We start from the raw sequence: 16,321 nt of genomic DNA on the forward strand, positions 1-16,321 counted from the left end.
GACAGGGGAGAATCATTCTTCAGGTAAAAGAAGAAGAGATACACACATATTTAGGAATCAAAGCCAAATTTCCTTACCTAGCTTTCACAACAATCCTGAAGTTCTCAAATTTATCAGAACTAATAAAGTTACTTTCTGGCTCTATGATGATAGAAAAGCTTGGCATTGCTGAAAATTGAGTAGAGAAGAAAACCACTTAGATGTGTTACACACATTAAGCCACATGTACTCAGAAAGATGCCTCTGCATAGCTATCAAGGAATCATGTCACTTTCAAGTGGTTTGAATTACAATATTATAGCCCCAAAATACAGCTGTCAGCTTGTCCACAGTGAAGCACAAGTTCTAAAGCCCTAAGTTATCTGCAGTTGCCCTGGCTCCACATTTTGCATCAGTGTAACTATGTCAAGATGACCCAGCATACTAAAGAATAACTCTATTTAGAGGCAAGTTCTATTAACACAGTCTTATATCAATATGACCAATAAGCTTGAATTGACATTGCCACTTGGCATTACACTGCACCCCATTGCTGTGTATAAGCAGACCAATGTTACCTCAGGCATTTCTGCATTTTCTTCTGTGTTGTATAGCTGTCCTCTATAAATTTCACTGAAAAAACATATAAAAATGAAGGTTCACCATATAGGCACACCTTACCGTATTCCTTAACTTCAAATTTTGCAACAGCTGAGGTTACAAAATTCTTCTTATACTTGGCTTCAATCTTCCAAATTCCATACCTACGAAATGTCAACAATCAAACATTTTTTAAGATGAAAATGAATGTCAAAGGCAAAGATTAATATTGCTACTTAACAATATTACATGTTAATAATTAGAGAGAAAAATCAGCACCAAATTTTTGCATGTTCAGTGCCTACTTTGAGAAGATTCTGCTTTGACATTTTAATAATTATTTGAAACTTATTTTAAAGCATTGAAATAAATTAGAAAAGAATATGCCATTATTTATATTACAACTATCATCAGAATTTTTTGTTTTATAGTTAGAAGCAGAGACACATTTTGAAGACTGCAAATGTAACCAGAGTCATTAAGACATTATTTGCTAGCTTCTTGCACTTGCCAATTACCACACCTGAGGTTAGACAAATGCCTGTTGCTGGCTACAAGTCTGTTTTGATGCAGTGAGCAGGATTAGGATCTATCACCTTATTTACCATAATTTGGATGGTTTTTCTTTGCCACTAGAAGCACTCAAAAGACATTTGTTTCATTTCATATTGCTTTACTTAAACCCACAGAACTTCTATGTGCAGAGCGTATCTAAATGTGCCTATCTTCCTACCTTACCATTCAAAGAAACTTGATCCTGTTTGCTTTAATTTACATACTACATCCATTTCATCTTTGCCAGTTTTGTAACATAGCTAAATTTCCTCAATGTAAGTGAAAAATGCAGTCTTTTTCCCTAATAATAAAAATAAGGCTGGAGGGTATGACCAATTATCAATTCTTGGCTAAAAAACAGGCAAACTCAATATACTTATCCTATTTATAAGGTTATAAAGCACAGTACTAAAGAATTCAGAAATTCCACAAAAAACCAAATAACTTTGTCTTATATAAGGAAACATTTAAAGTTCAAGTTGGATCAAGGAATGAATAATAATTTGACATACAGATACTATAAAAAAGGATTAAGCATGTTAGTTAACTTCTTGCATAGACAGAGAATGGGTACATGTGTCTACACTGAAAAATGTATTTGTAACCTATATCAGCCAAGAAAATGCTCAAAAGGTCTCATGCACACTTCTATTAGGGTCCTCTTCTCTGACTAAAGCACTGAGGCACAACTGCAATTTACATAATAATTTATAGAAAATCAGTTCCTACAATGTTTCGGCCATATAGCACTACGATAAAGATTATACAAGTCCACTGTTAACAGATACTCAGTTTCAAGAAGGATACAGAATTAACTTTTACTCAGACTGAAATTATTGCTAATTTCCTAATGGAAAGTAAATCAGTCAAAAATAATTTTTTCAAGCACCTGCTAGCACCCTTCTGCCAACTCAGTGAATCTTCAGCACCCTCTCAAGACTAAAAGGAGAACTGAAGAGATATTTACTTCGTATGCTGGTGTTACTGGAAAAATGCTAGTGCATTGTATGAATATATGCATGAAATATTTCCCCTCCTTGAAATCAATACATCTTTGACACTGTTTCTATCTCTACAGTAGAAAGCTTTACTTTTTATTAATCTTCCTTTTTAATTGAGCATTTCAAACCCACCACTAACTGTTCTTTAACTTCAGTTTTATCACCAGTATTTTCACTCACTACATCTCACTTTCTCTCATTACAGTGAGCATATGCCATCTGTTTGAAAACACAGAGAGTAAGCTTCCCACTGGGCTTTAGGAGAAAAATTTTACTTTCAAAGTCAAATGAAAAGGAGAATACTTAGTCGTAAGTTCCTTATTTGTACCATGGTTACACACTATGTGAAATGTTAGAAATCTCCAAGTTTCAAGTCATGCACACTCAGTGTATCAAGCAAAAGACACTCTGACAGTCTTTAAGAAAAGGCAGTAGTAATATGTTAATAATTCTCAAAAAGCATTAAATAAGTCTACTTAGGATTAGGAGGAATCTTGAAGTCAGGAAAAGAAACTATTCCAGTAAAATCTTCTTCTTCTATAATATCCACTTTTACTCCTTCAGGATCCTTTAAATCATAACAGGAAAGAATCAGCAGTTGCAGATCATTCTTATCAAAAGGAAAATCTTCATTCTGTGATTTCAGTGGGAGCCTGGCTGTAACATATTTTTCTAAAAGTTTTGCCCATTTCACAGCATGAAAAACCAAACATTTTTAGAAACAGCTCAGGCTGAAATTCTGATAAAACATTTTACTGTGGTTCAAACAATTAAAAGCTGTTACTACACAATGCTTAAAATTGCTAAAAAGTTACTGTAATAACAAGCCTACTGTTAAAGACTAAAGAATATAGTATAGTAGATACTGATTCTTTTTATATCTTAAATGAAATAATCAACAGTATGAAACCCATATATTATTAAAATTCCCTCAAAAATCCTTTCCCTAGACGTTAAAGACAATTTAGATTTATTTTTTTTTCCATTCTGTAACAACTTCAGATCTGGGACTTGAAAGCCTCCATCCAACTGTGCAAAGTTATTTTTAGATCTTTTAAAAGGTGTCTGGCTACCTGCAAAAACATCTAACAGTTTTATTAAATATTGACTGCAATATTGATTTACCACCTATCTACACTTATTGTTTTTATTAATATTAAATTAACTTAAAACTTACCACAAAAGTTAGGACAGTTTCTCGTCGAGCTGGCTGCAGTTCTTCATTCAGAGAGTAAACCCTGACTTTCACTGTAAGAATTATTACAATAGATCTCAAAGTCATACCATTATAGAGATTTAAAAAACAAACAAAACAACAAACTCAAGAAACAACTTTTTATCCCTACTAATTTTTTAAGTTTTTAGTATTCATAGAATGCTCTTGACCTTTTGTCAGTATGTTGTCCAAACAGTATTTATTCATGCTAGCAACAAGAGACCTTGCACCACCACTCTTTCACATTGAATCATCACAATCTTAGCATATCACTTCTGTAGGAAAAGAGCTCAATCTGCAGGAAACCAATGATTCAGTCATCATTTCTTCACAAATACTTATAACATATTCCCAGGAAAACCTGTCACTCTGTGTCACAGATTAGTCATTTAGGGTGTAGAGGGCAGTGACTGAGAGGATATTGGGAGAAGCGATTAATTTCTACAGTATGATCAAATAATACAAAATATTATTCTGCCAATTAAAAAAGTAAATAGCAGCTGATGGCAATACAACATAACCAAGAGCTTAAAGAACATTTAAATCCTAATTCCTTGGCAAAGTCAACAGACTTTAAAAATCAAATAACAGCCAAGACAAATAAGCATTATTTACCTGACTGATCAGGAGTATAAATTGGTTTGTCTGTATGAATAAAAAGAAACCCATTCTCATAGGAAACTGGAATTTTTTTTAATCTTGTAAAATGTGGAGAAACAGCTTCCAAATACACATACTTGACTGAATTGTCTGTTCTTGATAAATCCGTTGGTTGAAGCTGGGGGGAGATGAAATAAAGATTTTTAAAGAATATTAAAATATTTTTCAAGTATTTTTTCCCCACAGTATTTTTTGTTGCGAAAAGTATCTGAATAGCAATTACTATCCTGCTAATTGTCATTAAGTAAAAACATCAACACCCATAAGCGTTTATTCTTGCTTACATCATAGATGACAGTCTGGAGTATTAAGCTACAAACAGATATTTTGAAAATTTGCATTTTATTTATGTCCAGAACTAAAATAGCAAAGTCCAAAGCGCAGTTATGAGGCTGTAAGAGTACAAATTATCAGACTTCCATTTAGACACATGATGAATCTTCGGCACACCAAAGTTACTGTTGTGGTTTGGTAGTTTGGCGAAATAGGTATTTTGGCTGAAAAGGAAAATCGGGTGAGAAGCACCTCCTGGGAGGCATCACCCCAAGTAAAACCTTCTTGGTCAACAGCTTTCAGTAAAAATCTGTTTAGCTTCCTACAATCTTTGCTTCAAGGAAATTAGTTAAATAAAACTTTATGGTGAAATCTGGGCCCCTTTGGAGCTTGTCACCAACAAACAAGACCAAGTCCCGAACCTCGGTTTAGTTACCATTTTGACTTACTCTGAACACTCAGTTGACATATCTTGTCCACATACAATACTTCTCCATTCTCTCCCTTTTTATTTTTTAAATTTATGTGACTATGATGTTTCTCAAATAGTATGATTATATGTTTAACTTTGGTGTCATTCCTTTACACTAATTTTATCCAATGTAATTTCAATTTCAGACAAACTAAAATGAAATAAACTACATGTGGCAAACTGAGAAATCAGGGTGCTAGGCTTCCCTTCCCAGTTTAAACAACAGAAAACTTACCATCATCTTTTTTAACACTTATAACTAAATGTAACAATAAAAACACTGCAAGTCTGAATTCCTTACTGTTAAAGTTACAGCATCTTGGAATTTGTTGGCTGGAGTTAAAGAAATATGGCCAGAAGAATAAACAGCAAGCTTATCTGGAAAGCTTCTTATGGCAATATTGACTGCAAATTCCTTCTCATAATCAAAAGCTTGAACTACAACTTTCTCGGATGCCCCAACTCGGAAGATCTTTGGTGCCGTAAGGACATATCTGTATACAGAATATAAAACAATAAAAGGATAATGGAACTATATTTCTTTCAGATTTCTTACCTCCGTTTGTAATTCACATACATACACACCATTAAAGCAAACAAGATAATCAGGCTAAGTTATTCTAAGACACAAACTAAAAACAGTGGAGCCCCAGTCAGAATAATTTTTACAAAAACTGCAATGTAACATTACCAAATAACAGTTTAGGTAATGTTTATGGATTTGATTTTGCAGACACACGAAACCATGTTTACTAAAACAGGCTATTTATATGGAAATAATTATTCCTTTTGCCAAATTAAACCCTGAAACACTAATCTTCCAGAGAGTACCCTTGTGTAGTTTTCCCACCAGTAAAGTTCTTACTTAAATGAATGGAGGAGCTTATAGTAAAGGCAAATGTGAACAAATATTTGCAGGATTACACTAATTTCTTCAGTGCTTTATAAACCAAAGTGTGCACCATTCCACAAAAGCACAAGCCAGGATTTAGTACCCGATCACATAATGTAGCTAAATACATATGAAGTGCCACTGAACAAAACATTTGATGTATGTGCATCTTATTTTTCTGAAATGCTAAAAGCATTTAGGTTGGTGGCTTTCTATATACCATTGTTAACAGATGTAAGAATCAAAAAAGCACCACTAAGTACAATTGTAAAACACACAGTTAAGAGCTTTCATCAAACCTGTAGCAAAGTATCTGTCTTTAGGCACTACAGAAAAGCTAACGAGCACCAGCTTTATTTCTTAACCTTTTTCTATGTTTACCTTGTGGCATGTAAGTAGATGACTCTACCTCTTTCTTCGGCAGCAAATACAGTAATTCCAGAAGCATCAGTCCTTTTTCTATCATTAGTCCCACATACACTAGTGAGAATTTTGCTCGGGAAAACACATCAATGTGGATAGTGCCTTTTGTATTGGCTCTACTTAAATTCTCTATCTATTTACCTAAAAGAGCAGACAACAATCAAGTAACATTTCCAGTAAATTCTATATTTGCTTTACTTACGTTTTCTCTTGGCTAAAAGTTGTTCCAGAAAATAGCAAAACAAAAAAATATATTAAAATAGTCATAGCGTCTATGATAACAAACAACAAACCACAGATGCTAATGATTTTGGATTAAACTGCATTTGGCTTCTGCTGTAGATGAACAGAAATACCACCAACACATTTCACTCACAGTTAATAATTAATTGCAGATCATGTTTTACTAAAACATTACTGCCCCTTCTCAAGAAAGCCAGAATACCTAAACTTAGGAGTTTTTTAATTTAGGATTTCAATTTTTCAATATTTCCAGAGCAATCCTATGTCAGTCCTAACTTTGACAGCTACATTAAAAAAAATAATTTTCAGAAGTAGCAAGAGAACTCCCCCAACAAACAAAAAATTAATTTCACTTTGTCCGTCAGAAAATAATTTTTATGTAAATCAAAGTGATTTTAAATTTGCTTCTGAAGGAAAAAAAAAAAGCATTTGAATTATATCAAACACAATCTGCTGATGTTTAGATCAGAAGTTTCCATTTTTTTGTTTTAAAATAACTCTTCACTTCCAAATTTCTTTTAGCCATTTGTATTCCTGATTATGCCAACTGAGTACTTTCATTACAAATAAAACTGCAACATAAAGTATTAGGGCACAATATGTCTACAACAGGTACTATTTTAAACAGCATTTGCAAAAAAAAAATATATTAGTGACAAAACCTTTGCATGCCTGATACCTAAGCATAGGACCTCAACAAATAAGTTTATGTAAAGTTAAACTAAAGTTATGCAAGACTTCTGAGGTTTAAACAAATACTGTAGTCAACCTTTACGGGAAAGACATTTACAGAACTGTTTCTGATCAATATAAAATTAAACTACAAGGTCAACTTGGGCTTCTCAACAGATGTAATAAACTACAAGAGAAGCAACAATAGATAGAATAAAATCTTACAAAATGTAAGCTGCTTAATATTATTAAAAATATGGCCCAAATACCTATTATTAAATACCAACCAATGAGAATTCACAGTAAGGTTACATGGGTGGTATGTAAACAATAAGGAGCAAACAGTGAAGAATGTTGGAAAACACTTTTAAAGTTTAACAATATTCTGAAATAATGGGTTTAAAATCTAATTATGTCCCTTCCCTACATTCTTTTTTCAGATACAGCGTACTGATTTTTCAACCCTACATTTCACATCTAGTTGTATAGACTCCAAACTAACAGCCCAAAAACATTTGAGAGATTTATTTAAATGCCTATGAAAATAGTGGTAATTTAGGCCTACTGCATTGAGTTTATCAGAGTCAAATGTATTATGTATGTCCAATGCTACACACAATATTCCGGAGTAAAACCCACCTACATACAACTTTACACTGATATGCCAATATGCGATACATACATTTGGATACATAAAACACACGCGAAAAAGAAACCAAACACCAAAAAAACCCAAACACGCATTAAAAAAAAAAAACTATCGACAGAGAAGGCTTTGTTATTGGTACAGTGACTCGGGCTTTAATTAAAACAAACCCCCTCAGAATCTACCCCTTCGCAGCTGAGGACCGGGCAGAGTAGGGACGGCCGCCGCCCAGCCCTGAGGTAAATCGACCGTTGGAGGCGGGAATAGGAGACAAGGCAGCGCACGCGCCGGAGGGGCCATCACCGGCGGGAAAGCCGCGTCAGAGAGGGGCGTGGCTTCGCGAGGGCCTGCCCCGCCCCTCCCCCGGGTCCGTTCACCCGTGGCCGGCCAACAAGCAGACAAAATGGCGTCGGCTCGGCTCCTCAGGCTGGGCTCTTAAAGGAGCCGCAGCACCTCGGGCCTGACGGCCGGTGGAGACGACGATCGCTCGGCGGAGGAAGGGAAGCGGGAGAGAGGTGCGTTGAGAGCCGGTGCCTTCACGCGGGGTCGCCCGGAGGCCGCTCTGGCCGCCACTGCCCCGGCGGCGAGCGGTGAAACGGCGTTACCATGTCAACGCAGGTAATCAAAGCGGAGGCCTGAGGGGAACAGCCTTCGGCGGGAACTGGGATTCCCCTTCAGCGAGCGTCCCCGCTCCCCGGCTGCCTCACTGCGGGCTGGGGGCGCGGCGCTGCCCCGCAGCCCGCCCCCGCGGAGGGGAGCTCAGGCCGGGGCTGAGCCGGCAGCACCGTGCCGCGCTGGGTGGTCGCCATCCTCTCAGGTGCGGGCCGGCCATGCCGGGAGGGCGGGGAGAGGCCGGTGGCTCGGCTGGGGCGCCCGCGGACGGAGCGACCGCGGCGGGTGCGCAGCCGTTAACCGGAGGGGTGGCGGGGCGGGGGGAACTAGCAGCACCGAGGGCCCGTCTACTCTCCGCCGGGGCGTGGGACACACCTCCGCGGCCAGGTCAGCTCAACGCTCCCCCCTTCCCTGCCTCTTCTGACGTGGGAGTTTTGTCGTGGGTTTCATTGCAATCTGTTCGCAAGAAACCGCATTAAAATGTCTCACTGCTCTCCTTAAAACATGAAGAAACGTCCCGAAGTAGCTTTTCACTGGCTCACCATCATCTTTTTCCCTCTCCTGCCCGCTCCAGTCTCACCTTCCTGGCCCTGAATGAGTTGTGCCTCCAAGTATTGGATAGAAGAGAGCAGCTTCTTCGCTCTTTCTTTCCTTCTTTTTGAAGATTCAGGAAAAAAAATTCATTTTAGTGACGCAAATCTTTTCAAGACACAATGTAATCACTCGTATAGCTCAAAGTTCCCTTCAAAGCATACATTTCTGTCTTAAAGAATGTCTTAAAATGTGCTTTTTGTTTACTGGGTCTAGGTTTTAATAAAAATCTGTTCCTTGAAGGTGGTTACTACAAGGGCTTTGACACACAGAATGCGTACATGACTGTTTCTACACTTATCCCTAGGGAATTACATTTGTCGCTGGGGGAAGTTTCTGTTAATATTCTCTGGAATTTCCCAGGCAGTCATGGAATAACTTCTAGAAAGGGGAACACTGAAGGAATGCCAGTGCTAGACTGGTACTAATTTTTTTTTTCTCTATTGCCTTTTTTTGCTTGTATTTGCTCTTCTAGCTGCAAAGTGGGTGGTTTCTAGCTTTGGTAAAAACAATTGGGATCCTAGTCCTTTCTTTCTGTCCCCTGCCAACTATGTTAGTCTGAGTTGAGAGTCATCTCCAGACCTGAAAGAGTTTGTGTAAACCATAAATTGCAGGACAGTTACCAAGATGGAGTTGCAAAATAGAAAGCGGTTCAGCCAGTTCCTGATGCACTGTAGAATGGTGTAAGTAAACAGGTATACCATTCCTCCGAATCTGTGTTAGCCCATGAAAACTGGAAGCTGTCACCCATTGGAAAATTGGCTTAGATGTGGGTTTTGGCACAATGTCATTACTGGAAATATTTTCTTATGCTATGGAGATAATTTTTCAAATATCACCTCTGTGGTGTCCCAAATTGTATCATCTGAAGTGATAAATTGTGTTGTTAAGCACATAGGTACTGAGACAACAAGCACCCAATATCCTTAAACAACATGCTTCTGTAGCATCTTTGTTGGCATGCAAACCATTAAGGTTTAGACTTATGTACAGACGTGTTTATTTCTATTATTCCAGATACTGTTCATATGATATTCTGTATTTTTGACAATGAAGAAAGGCTCCATAAGAAAAGCATTATGTAGAAAACCACAGATGTCAGCTTCTCGGACACCTAGTCCAATGTCTCCTGTCAGTTCAAGTACCAGATCGCTGTCTCCTCTTAGCCAACAGACTTCTCCATCTGCTTGCAAAAGCATGGAGCGGAGGTGCCAACAACTTGATATTACAGCAGAAAACGTAGAAGCTGCTTTTGAGTATAAGTTTCATAAAGGTATTGTATAAATAACTGCTGTTATAAATGTACATACTAAAAGTATAAAAAGCCAGTGTTCTGTGAACTGTATGATTAAAGATGTATGATCTGTTGGAAAGAGCCCTGTATAACTTGCTTTCATCTTCTGGTACTCAAATGTGGAAATGATACTAATGAAAGCTGTGTAGAATAATGAGACTTTTACTCCTTACATTCTGTGCCGGGGGGAAGACTGGCAAAGAGAGATGCATACTGTGCCTTTTTCAAAAGGCTATACCTGCTTCCTCTAATATGTCATTTCCTGTAAATGCTTCTGATGTGCTGTTTCTTTTCATCCCCTGTGGTGGTGGGGGGAATAATTTTCAATTATTCCTGTTTTCCCAGTATTCAGTGTGAAATAAAAGACTAATATAAAAATAACAAATTCTTTCACTACTGAAGGTAGTTTCTCTGTTTAATTTCAGATGAAAATGGTGTTAGTTCAGGAGTTAGGTACATTACTGAACTCCTTATAAAAGGTCTGTCAAAACAGGAAAATTTGGCATGTGTAAGCTCACTGAATCTTTCTTCCCCAAAGGATGGGGACAAGAAATTTAAGGTAAGTTACTGAAAATAACTGGTAATTAAACAAAGTTAAAAATTAATTTTGATTTCTTTTTTAGTAAAGGTCTATTTTTATAAAGTGGATGTAAACAGCTATATTCTAATTGTGTTAGCCTAGTTCTACAAGCAGCTTCTGTTTTAAAAAGAAGTCAGTGAAGACTTGTGCAAAAGAAAAAATTTTGGGTCACTTAGAATGAAGTTTAGAATGCTATCCATTTGTGTAATTTTTTAGCTTTTGGATTATGCTGGTTTGGTTTGTTGTTTGGTTTTTTTTGAATGGCAGGTTCCCTTTTGTGTAGATGAGACTGGTCCATTGTAAATTTAAAATCTAGCTTTCCTCTTCCAACAATTTAGAAGACTGTACTTAAAAGCAGAGTTTTAGAATGCAACAGTGAAACTGTTATTAATGTTGGAATACTTCGCATTTTTTAATGAATTGGTGATTGTTAAAAATAGAAATCTGCCTTTCTCTTAAAAAAAAAAAAAAGAGCTGCAATCCTAAGGAATTAATTTTCTGTTCTTTAGTACATAGAAAATTTGGAAAAATGCTCTAAACTAGAGACTCTAAATCTTAGTAACAACCGAATAGAGAAGATTGAGAAGTTGGATAAACTGATGAAGTTGCGTGAACTCAATTTGTCTTGCAACAAAATCAGGTAAGCAGAAACATTGATGGTTATAGTAAGCCCAGATACAATAAAGCTGTTATTCTCTTAAGTGAGTTCTCTCACAGGTGTGAACAGTTAAGGTGAATTTCCCATCAGCTGTATGTCAAGACTAACAGGCTTTGGTGAGATCTTAAAAAGCACAGCTCTTAGATGGATAAATAGTTCTGGGAGGTGCTGTTAGGGTACCATGGCTGCTGTTAAACTTGTTTCCTAGGAAACCAAGCCAGAAATGCAAGTGTTTCTTCAATTGCTGTGAAATATTTTTTTTTTTTTGTCTTAATGTAGTACTTGGAAGTAAACTGGTGTAATTTAATTTGAATTGTGAGTCTGTGGCAGTAAACAACTGTTTTTCCTAATCTCTTGGATGATAATTATTTGAGACAGGTTTTGGTGTAGTTTATCCATAATGCCTCAGTTACACTGTAAATTTGCTGTGGTTCATGATAAGTTATGTTTTTCTTCTTATTTTCAGTAAAATTGAAGGTATAGAACATATGCAGAATCTACAAAAGCTGAACCTTGCAGGGAATGAGATTGAGCATATTCCTGTGTGGGTAGGGAAGAAACTGAGATCCCTGCGCATCCTTAATTTGAAACAGAATAAAATATCATCAGTAAGTGCTTATAGTTAGGAACAATAATTCGTCAGAATCTTTTAATGAACTGGTATATTTACATTAATTGACTCACTCTGAATAATTGCTGAATGTCTTTCCACAAAGTCTGTTGTGAAATACAGCCATTGTGAGCCTAATAAAGTTGAAAAACTCTCCTTTTGTGCCAGGTATTCAAAGCATAAACCTATATTATGTTATTCAGGAAAGCCCAAGTTTTTGGAAAATAAGGAAAAACTTGGTGAAAATGTGAAGACTTTTGCATGTTATTGGTGGTGTCCCTTATGATACGTTAATTATATGGTTTTGGAGACCTGTAAATAATCCATTTGCTTATATTTTGTATTTAGGTCATGACTAGATTTACTTCTGTTGTCCAGGTTAATTTCCGTGTTTTGCAGCTACAAAAGGGTGTCTATGAAATGAAGTCACTTAATACAATTCCTGAATGAGGAATGCTACTTAGGAGAAGTGAACTGGCTTTGAGTACTCCTCATGATAAAAGCTTCCTTTTCTTAGAAGTCTGGGGGAATGGAAGGTTGTATATATCCACAGGCCTTGTTATCTTGAAATTTCCAAGGTCAAGCTTGATGAAATTTGCCCTCTTTGCAGTGGTATTTTTTTCATAGAAGAAACAAGCTGATTTTAAGAAGCTACTTTACTGTGTATTTTCGTAGGTTTTTAGAGATTCCACTTTAGCATAAACATTAAAATAGATCCTCAGAGATGGACCTAACATAAAACGTTCTATACAATCAGAAATTCAGTAATGGGGTTTTAATTGTTCTTGAAAGGATGTCTAATCATTGTTCCATTTATCTTTGATTTAGCTCCATGATATAGCTAAACTAAAGCCTCTACAAGACCTGACTTCTCTATTCCTTGCTGATAATCCAGTTGTAAGTCTGCCTCACTACCGCTTGTACACCATATTCTGCTTGCGAGCACTGGAAAACTTGGATGGACAGCCAGTGACAAATCATGACAGGCAGAAAGCTCTAGAAAGGTTTAATTTAGGTAATAGTGATATGTTAACAACTATAGTGAATGACACCAAATTTAAGTTTGGATGGAAAAGATTTCTATTTGAATGTTTCTGTTACTTTGTTTTCTAGAAGAGATAGAAAAATTAGAAAGAGAGCTGGAAAACACGGTAAAGGAGATGGAGAACCTTAAACTTAACCAGTCCAAAGTGCTTGAGCAACTTCGCCATCAAGATGAGGTCAACAAATCATTAAAAGAAAAGACTTTGCAACAGAAACAAAGCTATGAAGACTTACAAAGGGACCTGGACACCAAAAATGAATTGGTAAGATAATCACCTGCACTAAGTAAATATTTGCAATAGTTTTGTTGTCAGAAACGGAGTTGTCAATGTGAGACTTAAGGTGGCTGGAGATTTATGTTTAAAATTAAGAGAGACAAAACTTAGGCACTTCAACTTTTGGAGAGTGAATATTCCTTGATGAGTGCTTCAGTATTCTTTCTGTGGAAGAAGTAAGTATATTGAGCCAGCAATCAGTATCACTCTTGTAATTTATAGTTCATAGTAACTTACTTGTTTGTCTCCAGTAATTTTCTTTTGTTTGTTTAAAATTTTGTCAGTTGATGAAAGGTTAAGTATCCACTAGCTGCTAAATGGCTGATGTACTGAATCTTCACTGTTGTTTGGACTTTAAAGTGCTGCTGCAATAAGGGAAAAAATTGAATGCTTTTACAAAAACAAAGTGTGCATATAAGTTGTATGTCAGTAATACCCCTTGATCATTATTTTGGGTAATGTCCATTAGTTTACTGGTACTTTATTCACATCATCCTAAAATCTTTGGCTTGACAAGTATCTTTCATTGGTAGGTATAAGATCCAAGAAAAGTCCTGTTGACTTGAGAGCGCTGGGTTGTGAATGACCTGATGGGAACTTAATATAGGGCTTTTATCTTACTTGTTAGACTTGTCCTCTAAAATTTTATCCTTCAGAATCTCTATAGCTAATATTTCTATGGCTGTTTCTTCTGTGAACACACACACGCTAACCAGCAGCCTATTTCTAAAATGTAGTTTTCAGTATAGTGAGATGTAGCAGCATATATTTTGCAACTTAACCCACTCTTATCCTTTGGATGACAAACTTTGCTTGCTTCTTTCTTCCTTTAGCTGATGTATTGGTTTGTCACAGTTCCCTTTCCGCAGAGCCTTTATTCCTCACTAAAGGTAGCCCCACTGTGCTCCTGGGTTGCATGGTTATTTTTATTTCTAGGATTTATTTGCATGTTTACTGAAGGAGGAACACTTGTATAAAGTGTTCCAGTGAGACTTTATATTCACTGTGGGTTTTGGATACAGTTTTCTTGATTATTTTGTTTTTTTCTTTTCTCTGAAACACAGTTAATTTTTGCATGACGTGTATCGTTTTTTTAAAATATTTCTTTAAGCCTTTCCTTTATTCCCATCTGTTCTGTTTCTTTTCTTCCATTAGTCCTGCTTTCCACTGTCTATTGGAGTTTTGCTGCATGTTCTCCCTCAGGTATTCAGTGTGAAAAGTTGATTTTAAAAGAAATCACATGATGGACCTTTGTTTAAAAAAAAAAAAAACAAAAACAAAACAACAAAAAAACCCCAAGCTCAAAACCTAACTAGCACAAGGTTAAGCTAAAATGAAATGCAGGGTCTCTATACACTTGACAATTGAGATATTTTGTTTCTTTTACAGACAATGAGTCTTAATAGTTCTCACTGCTCATTAGTAGCAGTAAATACATTCATTATTTGGCAAGGATTTTGCTAAAGGATTGTACCCAAATTATTTTTTATCCTAAGTTAGTGACAAATTATTTTAGCATGTAAACTTAAAAGGCCTTTCATGTGATCATTTGTGTTATATTAATTGTGGGTTCTTGTCTGCTCTTAGTCGTCATATTGTATCTTGTAATAAAGTTGCACTTTGTTATATTCTTGATCCAAAATACACCATCTTAACTTCTTCTGATGTGAGCTTCATTTGAAAGTTAGCGTCTTTGCCCTGCTCTCTACTGAATTGAAATGTATGTGATAATGATAGCAATTGAATGAATGCAACTTACTTTGTTTACTGGTTTATTAGTTAAAGCAGAAGACAATGGAGCTAACCCGAGCTTGCCAGAAGCAGTATGAATTGGAGCAGGAACTGGCGTTTTATAAGATAGATGCAAAATTTGAGCCGTTAAATTATTTTCCATCGGAGGTAATAATTTAAAAATAATCTGAGTGACGTTTAATGTGTTGAATATTGGTATACATACCTGTATGCATATGGTTTAGCTAAGTAGAGTCACTGAACAAATATTTCGTTCCTATTATGAAGCAAATAAATGGTAATCCTTTCTTCTGGCTTAATTTTGGAGGCCCTTTCACTTGGAGAAATTTCAAAAGCCAGAATGTTCTTGAGTTAGGCAGTATTAGAATTTCTGTCCTTTTTCAGTTGTTTTTTTTTCTCCTGGTAGAGCTAACCTCTGTCATACTTGTAGAGATGCCTGATTGAAAGGAGTCTGCACAAGAAATGTAAAGATCAGTAATCAAGGCCAAACAAGTCCAGTGTAGTCTGTTCTAATTATTCTGATTTCAGATTGGTTTTCTTTTATATGCTTGTTAAGAGAGTGAAAGGTATATTATGAGTTGACTGCAACCATACTTCTGAGATAAAGACATATTGCTTCATACATTTCAGGATGTTGAACTTGATAATGTACCTGGTGAAAGCCCATACATTGGTAAGGCCAGGTATAAAAGAAATATGTTTATAAGAGAAGGCTACATTGCTAACAAAGCTCAGCAGATGGAGGCTGGAAAAATGCAACTAGATGAAGATGACTTCTGTAAGAAACCCCAGCTGAAACTGCAGCTCCAAACTCTAGATGAACTGCTAGAGGATAAAGAAAAAAAGATTAATTCAGGTAAAATCTTAATTTTTATCAAATAAAAATTAAAATATGTATATCAATTTAGTTTATTCCACTGATCAAATGTTTGACACATATATGACATGAGAATAGCAATAGTGTGTCAAAGGCTGTAAGTACTATAATTTCTAAACACCATACTTGATGCATTTTGGGTCAAAACTATTATTTCTTTTTGCTATTATTTTAAGATCATTCAGGATAAAAGGATTAAATATTGTTGAAAAGAGAATGATAGGGAAGTTTCATATTTGATGCGTTAAGATAATTTTATAAGACTCAAAAAAAATTTAGACATACTTTTTGAGAAACAAGAATGTATTAGCTTTGATTATCACCATTTTAAGAAAATGCATTCTGATTGACATTTTAATAGAAAACATGTATCACTTATGCAGAATATTATAATAT

At 36.1% G+C, this 16,321-nt stretch overlaps 2 protein-coding genes across 7 annotated transcripts in view; one reads left to right on the plus strand and one right to left on the minus strand.

Annotated features, from left to right (window-relative positions):
- C5 (complement C5) overlaps positions 1–7,994 on the minus strand; it is a 30,111-nt gene extending 22,117 nt beyond the window's left edge. The window contains exons 1-7 of the mRNA XM_009913686.2: positions 6,274–7,994; positions 5,058–5,250; positions 3,967–4,129; positions 3,313–3,383; positions 2,612–2,703; positions 661–743; positions 78–168 (exon numbers count right to left, since the gene is read on the minus strand). Coding sequence (XP_009911988.1) covers positions 78–168; positions 661–743; positions 2,612–2,703; positions 3,313–3,383; positions 3,967–4,129; positions 5,058–5,250; positions 6,274–6,338 — 758 coding nt within the window. The 5' untranslated portion in view covers positions 6,339–7,994. The remainder of the gene's footprint in view (positions 1–77; positions 169–660; positions 744–2,611; positions 2,704–3,312; positions 3,384–3,966; positions 4,130–5,057; positions 5,251–6,273) is intronic.
- Positions 7,995–7,997: 3 nt separating this feature from the next.
- The window catches only part of CNTRL (centriolin), a 35,931-nt gene continuing 27,607 nt past the window's right edge, over positions 7,998–16,321 (plus strand). For 2 of the 6 annotated variants that reach the window (XM_069771182.1, XM_069771178.1), the window contains exons 1-10: positions 8,097–8,250; positions 9,853–10,108; positions 10,555–10,688; positions 11,219–11,349; positions 11,834–11,975; positions 12,806–12,992; positions 13,091–13,284; positions 14,452–14,499; positions 15,076–15,195; positions 15,679–15,904. In XM_069771182.1, coding sequence (XP_069627283.1) covers positions 9,886–10,108; positions 10,555–10,688; positions 11,219–11,349; positions 11,834–11,975; positions 12,806–12,992; positions 13,091–13,284; positions 14,452–14,499; positions 15,076–15,195; positions 15,679–15,904 — 1,405 coding nt within the window. In that variant the 5' untranslated portion in view covers positions 8,097–8,250; positions 9,853–9,885. Of the gene's footprint in view, positions 8,251–9,852; positions 10,109–10,554; positions 10,689–11,218; positions 11,350–11,833; positions 11,976–12,805; positions 12,993–13,090; positions 13,285–14,451; positions 14,500–15,075; positions 15,196–15,678; positions 15,905–16,321 lie in introns of all 6 variants that reach the window. The other 4 variants (XM_069771177.1, XM_069771179.1, XM_069771180.1 and 1 more) reach the window with 4 other exon arrangements.

The sequence above is a fragment of the Haliaeetus albicilla genome, chromosome 26 (genome assembly GCF_947461875.1).
Source record: "Haliaeetus albicilla chromosome 26, bHalAlb1.1, whole genome shotgun sequence".
NCBI classification, from domain to species: Eukaryota; Metazoa; Chordata; class Aves; order Accipitriformes; family Accipitridae; genus Haliaeetus; species Haliaeetus albicilla.